The sequence below is a fragment of the Cervus elaphus genome, chromosome X, assembly GCF_910594005.1.
Source record: "Cervus elaphus chromosome X, mCerEla1.1, whole genome shotgun sequence".
Classification (NCBI taxonomy): Eukaryota; Metazoa; Chordata; class Mammalia; order Artiodactyla; family Cervidae; genus Cervus; species Cervus elaphus.
This window is the reverse complement of record NC_057848.1, coordinates 100917310-100939282: the sequence shown is the minus strand read 5'-3', so window position 1 is coordinate 100939282 and position 21973 is coordinate 100917310. Positions and strand designations below refer to the sequence as shown.

The 21973-nt window shown below is 38.8% G+C and overlaps 1 protein-coding gene and 1 pseudogene across 1 annotated transcript; one reads left to right on the top strand and one right to left on the bottom strand.

Moving 5' to 3' along the window:
• Positions 1-2341: 2341 nt before the first annotated feature.
• LOC122690184 lies at positions 2342-2620 on the bottom strand (annotated as a pseudogene).
• Positions 2621-12881: 10261 nt separating this feature from the next.
• POU3F4 (POU class 3 homeobox 4) lies at positions 12882-14075 on the top strand. Its single transcript, XM_043896528.1, has one exon. It carries the CDS (start codon positions 12940-12942, stop codon positions 14029-14031), a length of 1092 nt encoding a protein of 363 aa, XP_043752463.1. The 5' UTR covers positions 12882-12939; the 3' UTR covers positions 14032-14075.
• Positions 14076-21973: the final 7898 nt, after the last annotated feature.

The window sequence follows — 21973 nt, the reverse complement described above, 5'->3', positions numbered from 1 at the left end:
CTATGGTTTAGATTATATTCCCCTCAGCTGTTAATTACCTGAACCTACTTTGAAGTTTTTCTCTTTTTATCCTCTGCATGAAAAGAGATTGGTTCAGCCAAGGGACTTGGAGAAATGATCAAATACATGGGACGGAGGGAAGGGGGGTGGAAATAGAACTTCAGATATAAGAAGATAACGAAGAAAAACACATAGTAGAACATACAAGAACATACATTATTAGGAAATATTGAATTGTGGCTCATTGTTTCAAACACATTGTATTTCCTTCAGTTGTTATAATGAAGTTGATTTTAAGTAAATTTGTAAACTTTCTCTAAACAGGTATAATAAAGAATTTTCATCTGTATTACTATATAAAGTAGAGATTTGACAAGAGACACATGTTTTTTAATGTCATGTTTAATTTAATAAAGTTACTTAAACATCTTAATATTTGTACTTACTGGTAAGGGCAATATTAATATAATCAGCCACAATTGCTTCTGTCTAACCTGTCTGTGTTCAAATCACTGATCCTTACAACACAAATAAATGCCATTGTTGAGTGAGAAAAACTAAAGGATATTAGAAAATTGTGGAAATATGCTGCAATTGAAAAGAATCTGAAAATAAATGATGGTGCAGGTTTAACTGCATTAAAAAGCAGTTTGTTTTCAACTGTGTGTATGTATGTATGCAACTGAAGAAGCATGGCCACTAACTCTAATAAGTGGATTACAGTATGCTTGGATTAGATGTAAACTCAAAGTTTGGGTTTTTTCCCCATTTTTAACTGTTACTTCTAGTGCAACTACTCCAAGAAAAGCATCTGAGATACACGCTACACACATAAGAAAAAAAATTCTCTCTTCTGGTGAAAGAGCATGAAGTTATGAAATAGCTAATTTTCAACTGTGAGAAGTATCTCTGTCTTTTTGACAGGAAAATGGCACTGAAAGCACCATCAAAGGAAAATGTGTACTTATATTGAAATTGACACCTGTGGATGCAATATCTCCTAGCTAAGGTAACATCAGATGCATACAACCAAGTGAGTCGGTAATGGACATTCAGTTTAGACAGAACACATAGACCATGCAGTGATCTAGATTTGGAGTTCTATTTCTGTACTGTTCATTTCTGTTTAAAGCAGCAATTTTGTGAGCAAGGTCCTTAAACTGTTAAGTCCAGGGGAAAAACTAAAAATTTTCTCATTAGAATATATTGCTCAGAATGCAAATTCCAAAAAGAAAAATGTAGGGCTTTCATCATTGTAGAATTATTATTTTTTATTTTAATATTGCTTTATTGTTCTTTTTCTTTTTTTCTTGGCTACACCACAAAATTCCCACAACAAGAGATTGAACCCATGCCCCCCTGCATTGGGAGTGCAGAGTCTTAACCACTGGACTGCCAGGGAGGTCCCCATTGTACAATGTAAATTTCCTTAAGCAAGTAAATAGTCATGTAACTAAAAGTCTCCTATCAAAAGCAAATCACAAAGGGAATTTTTACAATTTGTCTGTAATACAGCTTTCCCAGTTGTAGTTTTTATTCTAAGAACATATGTACAACACTAAAATTGTGGCTCAGATGGTAAAGGGTCTTCCTGCAATGTGGAAGATCTGGGTTCAATTCCTGAGTTGGGAAGGTCCCCTGGAGGAGGGCATGGCAACACACTTCCAGTATTCTTACCTGGAGATTCTCCATGGAGAGAGGAGCCTGGCTGGCTACAGTCCAAAGGGTCGTGAAGAGTTGCATACGACTGAGTGACTAAGCATAGCACAGCACAAGATTATGTAAAAATAACAAAAAGAAAATCCATCTTCATGCAATTTCAACTTTGATATACTGACATAAGGCCGGAGGGCCAAATCACAGAAAGTAGAGTCTCCTTTCATACTGACTTTTATCACCAATCAGTTGTCTTTGCAGTATTATATTGTTAGAGTTCAAAGTGTTCATGATAATGTACCAATTTTTCAGGCTTTACATATAAACTTTGTATGTTGAATTCCTGCCACTAAGAAAAAGGAAAAATAAAGGAAGTTTTTGAAAGTTTAAGGTGAAAACCAGAGGCAAAATTTTAAAAAATTAACCACTTAGATCCACACCTAAGATTTTCATGCCCATAGCTCTTTTCCCTTATGGGCATTCATGATTATTCACCTGGAACACAATTTTATTTTATTTTATTTTTATTTTGATGAAAACAGTTCCACCGCATTTATTGTCATCTGGTAATAACATAAGGGTGAGCAGAACAATATGAATACATGTTTTAGAACTACATCTCTAACAAAGGACACCTAAAAAACCAACTGTATTACCAAACGATTTCTCACTTCATTCATCACTTCTAGTTGGAGACACTTTGGAGCAGAGTAATGGTATCTCCTTTTAGCATAATCCGACCCAGTTATTTTCTTGATTTTGTTTTAGAATGAATCTCTTCTGCATCATCTAATACAAGGTTCATATACTCATCAAAACCAATGATGCAGCCCTCTATCTGCATATTCACTTGCTCATAAAGCCACACCTGAATCCGAGATCTATTTTGCAAGTATCTGAAGATGAGATTGATGGGCTGCACCATCACCTTCTGCACCTTCTGGCCCTGGCCCTGGTACGCCATGCTGGAAGCTCACAAACATCACACCACTCCACTGGAACACAATTTTAAAACATAAACACAGAACAAAACGCATTTCCTACACTAGAACTGCAATTGTCTTCCAAATTTGAATTTAAAATTTTTGAATCATTGTTCCTTGTAGCAAATGAAACTACATTTAAGACTGTGACATTCAGGCTTCATTTATGCATTTTTAAACTTATATTTTTGTTATGTTAAAATATGCTGATTAGTCAATAGATGTATATATACTTTCTATTTTGTTTTTACCACTTCTGTCAATTGATCAATTCAGTTTAAAGAGAAAGATATTTGAAAACATTATCTCCAGCTTAATTTTGGTGTGAATAAATTTTAGCTTAGAGTTAATATGAAAAGAAATATAAGCTAAAGAGCACAATGGCATCACCAGGAGAATGAAGTAAAGCTTTCCACTTATATCAACCTGTATGTTTACATACTCACCTCCCTTATACCCTACACTACTATTTCATAACACTAACAATTTCCTGTTTTGTAAAGATTTATTCAATTTCTTAAAGCACATATTAAAAAGTTTTACCGTAATCTATTAGCAAAACGTTGCCTTAATCTCAAGGTCTTAATATATTTTAAAAGGCAATGTAAAAAACAACTCTGCCTAACCACCATTATTTAAGTCATAGAACTTTGAAGACATAATTTGTATGTTTTTATATTAATTGGAACAACTAAAGCATTCTTCTGTGTCAACTCTATTTTAAATATTTTTTTCTTCTTGATAATATGTTTTCCACAGTTCAGTTTTGATCATATGTTCAGATTATAAAACTGCCTTTGACTAGAGGCTTCTAAACATGTGCACAATATTCTGACTCTCTCTACTGCAATCTAAAATGTGGTTAGATGATCTAGTTTGCTTTGTGTCCTTTCTACCCGAAGCTACAGAGAAACTGAAATGAAATTCCCAGTTCTTTATTAGTAAAAAGCACTGGAAAAGTGAAAATATCTTGACAGAAATATTTTTCTGCCTCCACTATGTGTAACGTATGTTGCATAAGCTATGCACTGCAAAGCAGAGGAAGACTTCTTTGCCCTGCAAAAGGAAAAGTGAAATATTGAAAAAGGATTTTAATGAAATCATAACATTAAAATAGTTTTATATTAAATCCTGCTAATTTTCTATGTGAAGGCTGTGGAGTAAATGTGAGGAAACATTAAAAGGGAATTGAATTTGCATTCCTTATGTTACAGGCACATGTTTACATGACCTTTAAAACAGAATTAAAGCTGTATCATCAGCAGCTGTAGGCAATTCACATTACTAAGGCAATCAAATCAGAATGCTAAACTAACTATAAAACATAAATTAAACTGATAGAGAATGATCTCAATTCACTGGGTTTACTTGCAATATACTTACACACAACTGGTCATTTCAAAGCAGTTTGCAGATCCACCAAGCCAGAAATACTCATACATATTTGAAAACAGAGTGTCCAGCTATAATTATGTAAGCTAGGGCCATTTAATTTTTCTCAGAAATCATTTATCAGAGCTAGCTTATTTATGATCATTATTTATTTTCAATAATCACCTCCAAAAGTAAGCATTTCTCCCGTAAAGACACAGTTATTTTGTATATGTTGTACATGGCAGAGACAATTTTTATTTCCAAAAAAGTATTTGGGAGAGTTTATAAAGAATATTTAAAGGTTACTAAAAAGTTCGGTACACTTCTTTCTACTCTAAACTTCATTGCATTGTTCTACCATTCCCCCACAATTTCCAGTAACTATATTCTGATTTCCTTTCATAACATGTAGAGATATGACACCTTTTAAAATATGGTAGGGTGGATAATTAAATACAGTTTTAAATCTGGTTTTCTGGGATGAGACTTGCTCTAAAGACATGCAAAGGGAAGAGTAAATATATTTATAATGCAAGACATCATCTTACTAGAAGTGTTTTAAGAAAGCTTTGTCTCTATATTTTTAGTAGTAAACTCTCAGAAAAAAAGCATATTATATATTTACCAAAATGTTTCTATTTGTGTGATGTGACTTATTTTCCATCTTTTTAGAAAACTTTGAAGACTCCTCAATAATATTGAAAACATACAGGATGTGTTTGAAAATGCAGTTCTTCAATTTGAAGGACAAAAAAAGAGGAAGAAATCAAATGCTTCTCTCCATCACTAATGTGGGTGTTTATACAGGACACATTTCAGTTTTCTACAAAGCTGTTCACTAAAAGTTAAAAGAAAATCAAACTTCTACAGTTCTAAGACTCGGCTTCTGCAAAGTTCAGATCCATACACAGAGACACAGACTTCAGGTCATTTTTGAAGTCAACTTACACTCAAATAAGTTTGTTCTTCAATATGTAAAGTTCAGCCATGTAATATCTCTCTCTCTCTCTCTCTCTCTCTCTCTCTCTCACACACACACACACAAGGTATATGTGATCCATTTAAGGGGGATTGCATATCTAATGTTTACATCAAGCACCTAGGGAAATACTGCATCTAAAGGTAAAGATGAGAGCATATATGATTGAATTATAGTTTAACTGAAAACAGGAACCCCGATCTCTCTCAGAAAGTACAAGTAGTAAAATGAGGGTAGGTAGGGGGAAATGAGATAACCTCATTCTCACAATGATTTGAGTATGTTAAGAGAAATGTTTAGGATGTAAAAGAAAAAAGTTAGTGTTATTTAGGTTGCCCTAAGTGTATTTCCTTAGAAGCCTGTTTCTCTTGCCCTTGTCAATTGTTATAAACAGGAAATTTGTTCTTTTTAAAGAGGATTAGGGAGGTTTAAATCCCGATGCCCTCAACATGATCTGAGTTAACATTTTCTTGCCTGGATAAAATATTTTAAGGTGACTATCACCCCCAACACAAACACATACAAGAAGAATCATGGGGTGGCTGCTTTCCTAAGCACACCCACAAGGGAGAGTGTCACTGAGGCAGAATTCTGATAACATAAAGTGTCTGGAAGTAAAGGGGCTGGGTTGTACCTCCAAAGAAAGGGTTACCTTAATCATCTTCCCTTTGTTCAGGCCTAGAGAGGGAGACACTGGGCTTAGAAATGTTTAAGGGGCCCACAGCACAAGGAACCAAGGGACAAAGATGCTCAGCCTAGATCCAGGGGATCCCAAAAATCTAATTGCCTGCTGGCCCCCAGAATCACACAGCTCACACAGCTGCCCTGGCACTGGCTCTTCTAGATCCTGGCCACCTCCCTCCATTTCAGACCTGGGAAATTCAGCCTCCTCCTTCCTATGGAACCTGTTCCAAATAGAGGATGAGAACCTGGGGAGGGCAAGACAGTCAAAGTCAGGAAGCTGGCAAAATAAGTCCCTCTCGATAGCTGCTCGATTGTCAGAATAGGACCCATTCAGCCCAAGGAATTTTCACCTACCAACTTAGCTTAACACAGAATCTTCCAGTTGAAAGCCCCCACCCCTGTCCTGGTCCAACCATCTCTATTCAGGATGTATTTCAGAGGCTAAAACAGGTCAAACCACTGGGTTTCACCCAAGCATTTTAGCCAGGCTACCTTGCGGAGGTTAGGAATACTGTTGCTGCCCAGATCATGTCCCTTCCCACCAAGATCTTGTTCAGGACTTTGCGACAGCTTTTTGATTCTCTCTGACTCTGACTCTGCAGGTTGGACCTAAAGGACTTGGGTTCATAACAACACCAGAATTGAGAGTGGACTAGCTGCAGAGTTGTGGTCAAGGGAGCTGATCCAAGAGGAAAGACTTGATAAGGGCTGAGTTCTTTTGCTGGCCTCCTGAGCATTTGAACATCGAAAAAAAAATTCAAAAACTTCTTGGATATAAAATTTACACACACACACACAGTGGCATGAATCCATAAGCACTTAGAAACTGAAATACTAGATCAAACAGATATCTTTCCCAAGCAGGCAAACCAAATTGATTCCCCCAGTGGAGACGGGGGCAAAGTGCGAAAAAGTGGCCCTAAGGAAAGTTACAGGATATGCAGATTTTTAAAAGCATTCAGGAAATCAACACCCCTCCCAGAGAACTAGCATAGCAATTACAACAGAGGAAGCTCTTATATTCTTGTAAAAAATGGGTTCCCCAAAAGTCTTTGCAAAGTGAACTATTCCCCAAACACTTCTCTCTCATGTATTAGTTATATATTTATTTGATATATAATACTTGATTTTAAAATACTTTTTAATACATTTTTCTCTCAATCATTAGCCTGGTTCCCGACCAAATCCCTCTGGGAAAAAATAATTGCAATTTCTGAATAAATGATAGGAGGTTAAATCTAGTCATTTGCTTACTTTCAAATATGACATAGATTCTTGCCCATCATAGGACCCAAAAAAAAAGTAACATGAACCCCAAATACTCAGCTGATTACTTACTAAAAGCCTTTCTTAGAAGGACCCCATATTTCAATCTGTAATCAAGTTTCCATAGTTCAATCACTTCACAGGGTGGGTGGGGGGGACGCAGAATGCTAGCCACTTCAAATAAATGCTATTCACTAAAGAAGGGAGACACAAGTGCAGGGAGAAGACAATCTCAGTTATGAATGAAATCAGAGGAGCATTCTTACAATTTTGTATGTTAAAACCTTAATCTGTCCATGAAGAAGGAAGTGAATTGCAATTTGGGGCTTCTTTATTAACTAACAAAGTGATTTATAAACAGCCTCTAATGTTCAACTAGATGGACTTATTGACATGTCATGTATATATATATATATATATATATATATATATATATATATATATATATACAGAGTTTAAAGTAATAGATCATCTCTGCAAGATCGCTACAAGATCAATTATGCAGCTGAAACTATTTTTTCTCGTATTTAAATGCTCCTACCACTTCTGTTTTAAGAAAAAAAAAACATAAAAATAAAAAAAATTTAAAAACCACCACAATTTATAAACACTCTGCGACTTCACTATAGAGAGAGAGAGAGACATACAGAAAGACAGACAGACACACACATACACACACATACATGGAGGTAATTCCACATTGGATCTGTATTTTTTTAAACAGTTAACTGGACTCCTAGAAACTAGTCTTTATTTGTAGTACAAAAAAATGTGACTGGCAAATACCCATAATGATTTCTAGACACCCTAAATCCTAGTACTGGGGAAAATGATAGCCACATAGAATATTGCACAATAGCTCTGTCCCTATAGAGTTATTTCCCTGGGATCCTGTAAAATCTGGCAATGCCAAGGGAATAAATAAACTGTAGACTCAGAAGAGAAACTAAGAAAGGATCAGCTCGACCTTGCCTATGCAGTGGCACCGGTGGGAGCCAGTGTCTGGTCTCTATTGTCCCTATCTATCTTCTAACCCTCTTGTCTCAGCCCCAGGCACAAGATACCTCAGCACTTCCCCAAGTGACAGTCAATTTTGCTAGCAAATGACTAGCATTCTTGAAGATTGTGATGAGTATTATATTTTATAAATAACCTTGTTTCTGCTGTAGTATTTGCTGTATGTTGTCACTCAATCCCTTCCCTTTCTCCTTTTCTCTAAATACCCTTTTCCTCATGTTCAAGGAATTCCAACAGAGATCTTTTAAAAATGAACTAGTTGAGCTTGAATCAGTATTGGCTCATGTCTGCTAATGCCATCTAATTTTTAAAAAATTCTCCCTCAGAATATTAAAAACCCCTTACCTCCTTCCCCACACAGTTTGCCAAGAAGAACAACAATAACAACGAGAACTATGAGAGCAGCTGCAGTAAACTGGCGCTTTGAAGGGCAGCTGTGTCTCACATTGAGAATGTCTCTTGAGCTTAGTGTACAGACATCAGGGAAAAGGTTTCTTTCTCTGTTGCTTTGAAGAGGCTGTTCAACTCTTTTCCATCCCTCAGGAGCTCCCTGGTTATAACAAGAATACGTGTACTTCTCCCCACCAAGCCCAATTTAACTCTCCCTGCTTCCAAAGTGAATTTATGTTGAAAGTAAAGTTTTCAATATTAGGTCATGCGTATGTACTATGTCCTATCATCTGGAGCTCCAGTGTGCATTATACATATTCAAATCTGGCCATTTGGACTTCTTTCCTTAACCCCATCCTCAGTTTCCACCAGCTCTAGCCCCAGGTAATCTTCCCTTTTCCAATTTGTACTGATAACAAAAATACTTCATAATCTACACTCAAATATGAAATCTACAAGGGGCAGAATTTGCATGGCCTGGGCACTTTCTGAACCAGACTGGGCACAGGCTTTCCAGCCGCAACCACGCTTGGATGCTTCCACAGGAACAGACAATCTGAACTACCTTAATCTGCTTAATTTCTTTTGTGAGTCCTTCCTTACTTAGAAAGGAGAGGGGGCGGGCATGGGGTCTGTGAAGACTTTAAGGAGTTGTTTTATATCCTTAAATCTTGTGAGAGAAGAAAGTCACTGTGAACCCCCACGTTACAGATAAATGAGTACAAGTAAATCAAGCTGATCTGACTTGCTTTTGAAAATTAACTGATTCGCCCTCTTAAAAACCAGCAAAGTGATAGGTAGTGTGGCATAGTGAGTTTGCGTATGAAGGCAATCCTAGGAGGATTGAAGTTGGTGCTGTGTCCTGGCCAGGCATGGTAATTGAAACCTGTGTTGCCTTGCTGGAGATAGGTGTGTAGACTTGCTAAAATTACAGTTCCTTCAATTCTAAGTCCGGCTTTTCTCTAGGGTGACTTTTAGCTGCCCTAACCTAGCAGGGTTCACAGCCATTATTATATTCAAACCATAGCTCTGGAGGGGGTGGGGTAAATCAGATCCAAGGATCTGGCAGTGGGATTCAAGATCTCAGTGAGAAGAGCACCAAGCTGTGTATTTATCCCAGCTATCCAAGTGAGCACGTTTACCAGTGGTAAATTTTGAGTTTAAGGCAAAATGAAGTCTACGAAAAATAAGTTACCAGCTCTTTGCAACAGTAGCTTCGCATGGATTTATTTTTCTCCCATGTCCAGACAAGGTCCTCTATTGAATGAGGCTCTTTTATTTCGCTTGGGGCAGGGGATTTGTGACCATGGTCCCCCCTTTTATTCCTTTCTCTATGGAAACCCAGATCATGGGGAGAAATATGCAAGGCTGAATAAAGAGAAGCTGCAGAAAGGAGCGCTTGAGAGCGGCATCTGTTACACTTGGGAAGTTAGACTGACAGGAGAGGGTGAAGGAAACCTCTCCAGTAGATTAGTTAGAACAGCAAGAAGATTTGACTATATGCAGATATTTTCTTCAAAAACAAAGAAACTTGCCATCTTGTGTGCAAGAAATTATATCTCAACTGCTAAAGGACATGTTTCCATCTGAATTCAGTAGGCAGTATCTATATTTATGGGAACTAATTATTAAAACGAAGAAGGAAGAAAGAAAAAGGAACGGAAATAATGGAAATAGAAAGACAACTAACATTGTTGTTTTCTTTTGCTCTTGACAGAAGCTATTCTTGTATTCAAAGGCTGCAAAGCAACGGTGTGGAAAAACCTGTCGCTGGGTGCAGATGCCCATGTCCTTGACACCTCCCCCCTCAACCAGTCTCAGGGCAAAAGGTCTGAACTACTTTTACACCTCTGGTCAAACCCCTTCGACCAGAACAGAAGCCACTGGCAAGAGGAAGGTAGATTGTAAGAACTCAAGCAAGTCAGAATCGACAGAGGTCCCCCTTCTTCTTCATGCAAAAGTCTTATCAATTGATAATTGCCTTAACTCCTAGAATGACCAGGCTAAGATTTGAACTCTTTCACCAAACACAGCTGCGATTGCGGGGGTGGAGAACCCACAACAACCTGGAAATGATCATGATCTTATTGTTCCTATGGTTTCTTCAATGCGTTTCCCTCTGACCTCTAAACTGAACCCACTCGGACTAGCAAATGGATCCTTGAACAGGCAGTCTAACAGAATGCCTGAAAACTTTTATTTCTGTTTAATTTTATAAAGTTCTTTTTTTCTTCATGAAGCAAAATTTTAGGCACAAATGAAATTGAATTCTTGCAAAGGAAAATATACACAATCGGCAGTAAAGAAACGGACATTCCTAGGCAGAAAGAGATGAAGAAAGTAGAGGATAGGAGGGGAGGGAAGCGGAGGGTAGAAAGGAAAGGGAAGGGAAAGAAAATGGAAGGGAGAGAAGAAAAATCAATTTCTAGGTTAAAAGCAGATAAACCTTTATAATAGGACACCAGCAAATGAAAACACAATTTCAATGGGGGAGGAGGGGGGGAGGATGGCAAATGATCCTCTCTGCCAATAATTACTAAGTGCTTATCCTTTTTTTAAGAGAAAGAGAAAGAAAGAAATAGATCTCAACCAGATGCCAGGCTTCCCTGCATAATAGACACTTTTTTTTTTTCACATTTCCTAACATAAGCTCTTACTGCTCTGTGCTATCATAAGAAATTATTCATTTTACAGGAAATATACACTTTATAGCTATATAAAGGAATGGCAGAATAAGCTCACCTTGTTTATATTTTTTCTCGTTTTCTTGCATTTTCTTCAGATCTGTCTTCTTAGAGAAACTAATGCCTTGATGACTTTCTGGTAGCTGCAAGCCTTCTTTTATTTCTGCTAAATATATGAAAATGTATGCAAATTTAAATCAAGCTTAACCTAGGAGCTCTTGCAATATATTTAATGGAATTTTAAACCAATAAGGGAACTCTGATGTTGTCTTCTGCAAGTGAAAATATAATTATGTAACTAGGTTATCTCCAAAATTATGCAATGAAAGGTCATTTTTTAACTTCAAAGATCATGCTAGGTATCCGATGTTGATGTTGCATTTTCTTAGCTAGAGCAAATCTAAAATCTTTGCATTTCACCCTACTCTGCTTACAAGCAATACCTTTGCACTGGGCTGTGGAACACATAGACTTGTCATTCCCTAACTTATAAAAGCTTAGGTGGAGTACAAGTCTTTCCTCTATTTTCCTCTAACTAAAGTGTAAAAACAGTCCCGTCTTCCCAATCTGAAAGTAAATTCAAGCTTGAAGGGAATGTCGGGGGTGGGGGTGGGGGTGGGGGTTGGGAGTTGGGGGAGGCGGTACTTAACGCCAAACAGACCACCAGCCATCTCTCTCTCTCTCTCTCTGAATTTCCAGGGTGCACTAAATGATTTCCATTTCCTTCAGTTTGTGTGGAATTTGGGGTGGTTTGAAGATGTGTGTGTTAAAAACAATTTTCCTGAGGGACAACACTGGGCGCCGGTAGTCGGGAACATTCGCCTGTGTACCTATTGGGAGTGGAAATGCTTGCAGTGTGTCTGGGGTGAATGCGTAGGAGGGTTACCCTCTTCAGCAAGCGTTGCCTCTGACAAAAATTGTGAGACCTGTGATGGGAGCTGACACGGAGCAGTAAAAAAAAAGGAAATCTACTAATTAACCAGCTAAATTGGGAGACAAATTTCAAAATAACTGATTTTTGCCAGTATCACATTAAATTTTACTTGCTCGGAATTTTCCAGTGCTTCATGCCTTAAATCAACGTGTTTTTGTTTGTTTGTTTGTTTGTTTTCCAGAAGATTTTGAGCATCTTTTTCTTAGATGCTTTTTGACTTGTTATCGAGTTTCTTATAAATGAAAAATGAAATTAAAAGCATTGAAATATCTCTTATTGGGATCATGGGCTTCGATACTACAGATTTAGGGTCATACCGAAGATGTTCTTTTGCTCAAAACCTGGAGCGGGATTTTGTTTTTCACTCTCTGGCACTCAATTAACCCAGAATGCCAAATTTATCTGAGAAAAATCCCTATCCGCTAAGATCCGGATGGCATTTAAACTGGTTATATTGTTTTCTTAATATTCTTCTTTTTTAGGTTAATCTAAACCTAAAAGAGTTCTAAAATCATATCCCGCACCACACACACACATCTAAACCTAAAAGAGTTCTAAAATCATATCCCGCACCACACACACACACACACACGCACACACTCCCTCTCATCCTTCCCGCTCCTCTACAAACATCAGCGAAGTCCAGGAGTGATGGGAGGTTGGGGGAAGGGTTAACCAAATGAGCTCCTGCCACTCAGCGCCAGGCAGCCAATGGAGCCAAAAGATTGATTCACTTCCTGCTTGGGTCTCACCGAAACTCTCAAGCTTCGCCCGCCTAATTTGGAAAGCTAGCTCGGCCTCCCGCTCCGCCATTGGCGGAGTTCGTGGCAGGCCAGGCCAAGACGCGATGCAATTGGCCTCAGCGGGTGCCGGTAACTCGCTCTCGCTGCTTTGGCTCCCCGCACAGTAGATGTCAAAGGCTGAAGCTGCTCCCTTTGCCACATTATAACTAGTAGGGGATCCTCACCGACCATGGCCACAGCTGCCTCGAATCCCTACAGCATTCTCACTTCCAGCTCTCTAGTCCATGCGGACTCTGCGGGCATGCAGCAGGGGAGTCCTTTCCGAAACCCTCAGAAACTTCTCCAAAGTGATTACTTGCAGGGAGTTCCTAGCAATGGGCATCCCCTCGGGCATCATTGGGTAACCAGTCTGAGCGATGGAGGGCCATGGTCCTCCACACTGGCCACCAGCCCCCTGGAACAGCAAGACGTGAAGCCTGCGCGCGAAGACCTACAGTTGGGTGCGATCATCCATCATCGCTCGCCGCATGTCGCCCACCACTCTCCGCACACTAACCATCCGAATGCCTGGGGAGCGAGCCCGGCTCCGAATCCGTCCATTACGTCGAGCGGCCAACCCCTTAATGTGTACTCCCAGCCTGGCTTCACGGTGAGCGGCATGCTGGAGCACGGGGGGCTCACTCCACCGCCGGCTTCTGCCTCAGCTCAGAGCTTACATCCAGTGCTCCGGGAAGCCCCAGACCACGGCGACCTAGGTTCGCATCACTGCCAGGACCATTCGGACGAGGAGACACCAACCTCGGATGAGTTGGAACAGTTTGCCAAACAGTTCAAACAAAGAAGAATCAAGCTGGGCTTCACGCAGGCTGACGTGGGGCTGGCGCTGGGCACATTGTATGGCAACGTGTTTTCTCAAACCACCATCTGCAGGTTCGAGGCCTTACAACTGAGCTTCAAGAACATGTGCAAGCTGAAGCCGCTGCTGAACAAGTGGCTGGAAGAGGCTGATTCATCCACAGGGAGCCCGACCAGCATTGACAAGATCGCGGCACAGGGTCGCAAGCGGAAGAAGAGAACCTCTATCGAGGTGAGTGTCAAGGGCGTATTGGAGACGCATTTCCTCAAGTGTCCGAAGCCTGCGGCGCAGGAGATTTCCTCGCTGGCAGACAGCCTCCAGTTGGAGAAAGAAGTGGTGCGTGTCTGGTTCTGTAATCGAAGACAGAAAGAGAAAAGAATGACTCCACCAGGGGATCAGCAGCCACATGAGGTTTATTCGCACACGCACACGGTGAAAACAGACACGTCCTGCCATGATCTCTGACTGCAGGAAGCCAGGAAGCGGCCGGCCGCACTGGGAGCAGCGCGGATTTCTCTTTCTCTTCCACTCTCTTCCTTTAATTCCAGCTTTATTATTGCTATTTCTCTCTCTCTCGTTTGTTCTTTTTTTTTTTTTTCTCCTTCCCTCCTTTTTTTTTTTTTTTTCTTTTTCCAACAGAAGATTCTAACACGTTAAGAAAGGAAACACACGTAGGCATTCAGGCTTAACGCGGATACACAGTTGCATTAAGCATCCAGGCAGGGAGCTCATATCCCCTGCGTCAAGAAAAACACTTCTCTCCAACCTTTTCTGCTGATCAAATACGCTGTTTACTTTAAGTAAGGTGTTTTTTTCTTTTGGTTGTTTGTTTGTTTTGTTTGTTTGTTTTGTTTTGTTTTTTGGTCGCTCCTCTCTAGGAAGAGAAAGGAGTGGAGTAACTTGGGGGCGGGGTAGGGATGGGGAAGGGGGTGGGAAGACAGATGTGTGCCTCTGAATAACCTTTCAGCGCCTTGGTTATAGCAGCTGTATTTCAGGTGAAATCTGTTTTACAATAGGCTAGTTTTGCATTTTTTAAAACTTCTATAGCGTTTCTAAATGTCTGCGGTGTTTTACTACAAATTGTACACAATATTTGTGAGATGATTTGTATCTAATCGACCACTTCATATTATTATTGCTATTATTATTATTCCTTCATTGAGCTGATGGTTTTTTAATTGCTTAGAATAGGAAGGAGGGAGAGATGTCTACCCATCCACCGATCTCCTATCCCAAATCTTTATTGAGAAGAGAGGATACAGTAGAGAGAGTTGTTGATGATATTGGAGATATATATATATATGTTTATTTTGTTTTTTTTCCGGGAGACAGAGTTCCTAGGGTAGGCAAAATAGGCAGCCGATTCTGTTTGCAAACCAGCGCACAGGAGGAAAGGAGATTTTGAAGGTTTCTGCCCTGCTCCCCGCGACTATGGAACCCCCACAGGCTTCTACAGCGCACCTGGATGCCCTAGAAGGATTCCGCTGCGGCGCCAGGCGGAAGAGGTCGGCTTGAGGAGCGGAAAGTGCTACTCACCTCCCGAAGTCCGGAGATGCCTGCACTTACTCCGAGCTCCCCACCCGCGCCGCACCTTGCCAGGCCAGCTGCTAGCGCGACCCTACTTTAGTCCTTATAGGCAAAGGATTTTGCTTTTATACGCGATTGCTTTAGCTGGAGACGACGACCTGACCGGGACACGCTGGCGACGGACTGGGTCAACGCTTTCCAGTTCGTTTCACCTCCAGTTCACCGCCTTCTCCGTGAGTGAGAAACCCTCAGGGAGGGGTGGCGAGGGAGTGGTGGACAGGCGTTCTCTGCTCTGTGAAGAACGTCAATGAAATGATAGGCAAAGTTTACAGGGATTCTGGTCTAGCCGCGTACCATCTCCTCTCGTGTATATACCACTGCCTCTTAGTGGACTCCATGGGAGCCATCTCCGTGCCTCCAACAACCACAGCTGGTAGTAGCCCATGGCGAAGACAGTTAGCTAGCGAGCTCCTGGGCGGCTGGGTTTTTTCCTCTTCATCTTTTTGTCTCTGTGTGTGTGTGTCTGTGTGTGTGTGCGTGCGCGTGCAAACGTGTGTGTGTGTGTGTGTGTGTAGATAGCTGTGTGTATCGTATTATTATTTACAAAAAAAAAAAAAAAAAAACGACCACAAAAAATCCCACTGGTCTGTGTAGAGATCCAAAAATTATGCAGTTTCTGTGGCTTTATTGCTAGCTGTCACGTCTACATGCCAGGTCCACAGGAGCACCTCATTCCCAAGGAGCACACATTCTGGACCAGACATGAACCCATGCACCCAGTCCCTGCTAGCCAGACCTTGCTGGGGGCTGGGTAAGTCCGGGCCGCAGCCTAGCCCGACCTCCAGAGGAAGCTGCGGTAGACAAAGCTTCACACTACCTATAAGGACCTGAAAGCCTATGGCCCCCTTTTGAGGATCCCTAGTATGGGCGCTGCCAGGGCCCTGGTGCACTGTGTCTCCCCCAGCTGCAGGTCGAAGAGCGTGTTTTAATTCGAATCCCAGATCTTTTTTTTTTTTTTTTTTTCTTTTTCTGCTAAGCTTCTGCATTCTGTTGGTAGTTGTATTTTAGTTCTGGGATTTTTTTTTTTCCCCACAATGAATTCACGTTTTACAACTGTTAGGGTTTTCTTTGTTTCGATTTTCTTTTTCTTTGCAGTTAAGCGCTCTGGTTCAAACCTGAGTTAACCCAAATATTTCTGCCGACTTTATAATTGTACAGTTTTGTATAAAAACATTTCTGAAGTTATTAATTTAAAGAAAAATCATTTAGTTTATTCATTTAGTAACCGATGTATAATAAACGCTATTTTCATTAAGAGTTGCTTTTTCAACTATTTTATTCAAATTGCCTATTGAAGTTGCCAGCAATTATTTATTTTCAATAAATTCTGCGTTGTGATTAGAAGGAAATTCTTTCAAAGATGAGTTGGGTATCAATTTGCTGTAATGTTTGATGTGAATGGTTTCAGTCAAGGGGTTTATATTGACACAATATTTTATTGTTGTAAAAGATTTAAAAGGTTTAAATAAAACATTTTTCAAAAAAAATCTGTCTTTTTCTCCTGGTTTTTATTGTGTGGTACATGAAGTGAAGCATTTAAATAGGATCAGGTTCTGGATAAGCATCACATCCGCTTTGCTTCAGGTTAGAAATCATTAGTCATTTTTAATTTTTTTTTATTTTCTTTCACTGACTTTTGGCCTTTCATGCACTCACACAACATGGCCTGTTATCACATCGAGGATCATGCAAACACACCCCCAATACTGGGGAAAGCTAGTGGGGCAGGGGGTTCATTTCAGGAGGTGAAATCTTATTAACGTTCTACAAAAGGAGTGTGTATCTCTCTTGCCCAATAGATAGACCCTTCTCTGGAACTCCCCTTCATGAAACGGGACCCAGACCTTCATTGAGGCTTTCATTTCACCTAGCTGCAGCAACCCCTCTTCCTCTTCTTCTTCATTTCTGTCTGGTGATCCCCTTCTAGTAGGTGAGCTCCCACTCCTCTGATGAGGAATGGAAGTGCTCTCCTTCTTAAGGCTTTCCCTGGGCCCAGAAACTTGGGTAAACTGTTGTCCACTTAGTATTGCCCATTAAAGGCTGAATTCTGTCCATCCCTATGTGAGTTTGGGGGGAAGAAAAATAGATTACATGGAGACATTTGAAGTAAAAGTTTGGTGAATTACTCTTCTTCTCACTCATACATAATATTTCCTCTATTGTTTTATCACAAGGCCTTAAATAAAATAAGGGACAGTTACCTGTAGTGATGTATTATAACTTACTAAATCAGAAGCAGTTATATTTTAAAGCTTTGTATGTACACATATGCCTTATACAACATTTCTGTAGATGCATTTTAAAGTAATAGAAAAGATACTTAACTATAATTTTCCAACAGTGAAATCCTCTTCAGTTTATACTCTGAAGAGTTTTTTCATTAGACAGAGCAAAATTATTAATTTTAATTTATTTTAATTATTTATTTTAATAGATTATAATTTTTTTCAGATTGCCTAATAAATTACAGTTTCACAGTGCACCATATACAAATATGAGTGTTGTGTATGAGATATGCTACATGTCATATGCATACTAATAGGCCTATCTCTCTTTATAAATGATACTGGTTTTATAGAGATGTAGCTACAAGCCCAAAAGCCATAGTCTTAAACCTGTTGGTTCTGTTTCCATTCTTATCACCTAATTTCTTTCTCTTTCAACATTCTATGAACCGTTTTGAATTGATTAAAAAGTTATACCTTTGCTTACTAAAGCACACAGAAATCAACTAGCAGTACATTCTGAACTTTTTAATAGAGCCACAAGAATATATTTCAGGAAATACTTGTATAAATATATACATATAGACACATTATTTTATCAGTATTTTATTATGTATTATTGATTACATATATTTATGCATATTTATGAGACTTGGTGCTTTTACTGCCTTTCTTTCTCTTAATATATAACTAAGCCCTAGTTGGCTTTTCTGATGACCTCCTTATCAACCTTGTTATATCTTTAACACGACATTTTCATTAAAATTCAGGGGATGTTGGTGCCTCTGCCTGGGATATTCTTTGTATTAAGGTTGACACTACCCAATTCCAAACCAAGACCTTTGTAGGAGAAGCAGCTTTAGCCTCAGTTTCTCTCAATTCTTCACAGCAGTGTGTCTCCCTCCCATAATAAGAATCCATGGGTGAAAAAAGAAAAATAATAGTTAACTATATTTAATGGTGTGAAAGCAAGCATGTTTCATTTCCATTACCTGGTTAGAGCAGTAGACAGTAAAGTGAGTATGAGGGTGGGGGGTGTAGATGTGAAAAGAATAATTGTTTAGGTGTTACAGATAGGTAAACAATGTCAAATATGTGAATTAAATATGTATTTGTATGTAGACATAGGTTGATAATCTATTTGACTGTGGATTTCTGCATACATAACAAATTTCTGCTTGCATACTAAATTCTGGTATATCTTTCCAACAATAAAAGAAGAGAATATTATACCTGAAAATTGGTTTCTTATCTTTAAAACAAAAAGAGTAGGGGAAACTATTGCCTAAATTAGTACATAAGCTATGTTTTTCTTTAATAAAATCAGACACTGCTCTCTTGGAAGTATTTAGCATTCAGATATTTATTTCTTTTGCTCCCATGTCAGGATGCTGTTGTTGATTTAATTGCCAATAAACTATAAGTAGAAACATAATTTTCTGATTTTATACAAAATATCTTTTTAGTAAGGAGAGAGGAGAAGAAGGGGAGAATACAGAAATAGAAAATGGTCAGAGGTTAAGACATAGTTTTCCAAAGGAAAGAATGTGTTTTTCTACCAGTCAGATATTTTTAAAGATGCATATAGAACCTCAGAATTGTGAATGTTATTTCTATGACTTGATATTTAAAAAGCCAAACATGTGACCCTTTCAAAAAAGTCTTGAAGAAAAAGTAACAATGCAAAACAATACTATGTGAATAGACACCACTCATCTATTCTGTAAAATAAAAGGATAGAACATTCTTTATGCATGCCCTAAAATAGTAGTTTCAAAAATAGCAACCCTCCAGCTTACTCATTTGTAGATGTTAACTTTTAAAACACTAAGAGCAGTGAACATATATTGAAATTGATTAAGATTTTTTTTATAAGATGAAATAAAAGTATCTCTTCTTGAGGGCACTCCTGGTGAGACATTTCCAAAATGAGAAGCTTATTTAAAGAAATACAATCTCGAAAACAAAATCCAGCTAACTTCTGCTACCTCTAAAAAGGTAGAGACAGAAGGATCACATACAAGGACCCTAGACTATTTTTTCTTGTAAACAGAATCCACAAAGTCAAACCTTTGTACTTTCCAGTGAAAAATACATCAGATTACTATGCTTTCTTTCATAGATATGATTATATTAATAGAACTTATACCTATTCACACATTATCTTACTCACTACCTGGAACACTGGGTTCTCTTATCAAGGAAGATTGAGTATAAGATGAGCTCATCTTGGATACTTTCCAAGTCAGTTCAGTTCAGTTGCTTTCATGTCCAAGTCTTTGCAATCCCATGGACTGAGGCTTCCCAGTCCGTCACCAACTCCCAGAGCTTGCTCAAACTCACGTTCATCTAGTAGGTGATGCCATTCAACCATCTCATCCTCTGTCACCCCCTTCTGCTCCTACCTTCAAACTTTGCCAACATCAGGATCTTTTCCAGTGGGTCAGTTCTTTGCATCAGGTGGCCAAAGTATTGGAGCTTCAGCTTCAGCATCCTTCCTTTCAGTGAATATTCAGGATTGATTTCCTCTAGGATTGATTAGCCTGTTAATTATCAAAAAGGCCTTATTATGAGGTGGCTTCACTCTGTAAGGGAATCAAGGGACAACTTGCTTGTGGTCTAAACTCTATAGTATTAAATACATGTGCATATACACATACAACTGAAAATATGCCCTGTCTCCCTACACCCTCCCTCTATCCCTGCACTTGCACACAGACAAGGTGATTTAACAGAAAACAGACTGTGCTCAAAGACAGGAAATAAATTAACTCATTCACTAACTCATTAAGTAGATCTTTTCATCTTTCCAACTACTCAATGTCCATAATGTTCTGGTATAGCCAGTTGAAAACAACAACAGCAAAATCACTCTCTATCAAAATTTGCTTTTTTTTAATTTTTAATAATGTCAAAAAAAGACTAATTTGAGTGAACTTCCCACAAACTATGATACACACACACTGAATTGACCTCTTGCTTTTTCATCTTGTAAACAATGTCTTTTTTTTTTTTTTTTTTTTTTTTTTGGGAGGTGAAATATTTTATTTTTTCTTTTTTTTTTTTTATTTTTATTATTTTTTTTTCCAGTGGGTTTTGTCATACATTGATATGAATCAGCCATGGATTTACATGTATTCCCAATCCCGATCCCCCCTCCCACCTCCCTCTCCACCCGATTCCTCTGGGTCTTCCCAGTGCACCAGGCCAGAGCACTTGTCTCATGCATCCCACCTGGGCTGGTGATCTGTTTCACCATAGATAGTATACATGCTGTTCTTTCAAAAGAGATTCTTGGCAGGAATAGGGGTCATAAACATTTTTCATATTGATTGCCTCTCATCTTCCCAGTCATTTTTCACATACAGGGGAATTTCATTATAATGTGGCTGATTATTTCCCAGATTTGACCAGATCTGAGACCAATCTTTGCTCTGCCCCCCTTTCATAAACATGGAAAACTTCCTATAAAAGTGAGCATGTAAAGTAATGTCTGTATCTCCCCACTAGACCAACATTAAAGAGATTTGTTATACAGAATGTATATCTGGTAAAAGATTATCTCTTCCCTAATACTTGCAATCTGAGCACAGAAAATCACATACCTACACATCCTACATGCTAAAATCCCTGCCTGATGTCACATTTTTAAAGCACAGAAAATAGAAGACTATGGACCATGGGCAGTTGTTTATTTGACTTCAAATGGCATTTGATTCCAAATTGCAGAAAGAAAGCTATCTAAGTGGACATGTTGCAAAAGGATGTACACATATATAAATGTCTTACTAGTCACAGTCTACTTGTGGCGGTGTTGGTAATATTCATGTTTAATTAACATCAGTTTTTTTTTTCTTTATTGCCACAGAAGTGCATGTATATACACATGTAGAAAAGATCAGAATCAAAGACAGGTCTGTCTTGAACCTGTGATGGTCTACCAAAATAACAGCAACAACAAAAGATCAAATTTGTGATATTTGTTGCAATAATCAGGGGTTATGTTCAAAATAGAGTACAATAGATACTGTTGACGGATAAGGATTGACTTGCTCAATAGTAAACAGCAATATTCTACAAATGAATTTATTTCATCATGGGAAGAGGAGCCAAGAATATTTAACCCAAAATTCTGAGCCTTTAAGGTGAGAGGGGTTGAAATTCTAGATAAACATATTTTCCTTAATCACCTGCATTTTTCATGTTTTAACCTGAGAGAGAAAAGCTTAACTTCTCCAGATTTTACATTAAAAGTGAAACTACAGTGACTTTTCAAAGCAGCTCTTTCATCCACTTTGAGTTCTCCCTTCATCCCTGTCCATGGATTAGTGGATGATATGGGCTCTTTTCGGTGCACCTCACTAACCTCCTTAGGGCAGAACTAAAGAAGTAGGTATAGAAGGAACTGCAGGAAAAAGGTTCACACTGAGAGTTCCAGTCTCATCCAGAGTGAAATTTCAAGTCCTATTTTCTCTTCTTCCCCTTAGTCCTCTGCGTCTGCATATGCTACTTTGATGTTGTCTGTCACACTAGAAAATAAACTAACTGTTTTCAATGGATTAAAAATACTTCTACAAGTGGATAATTTCAAAATT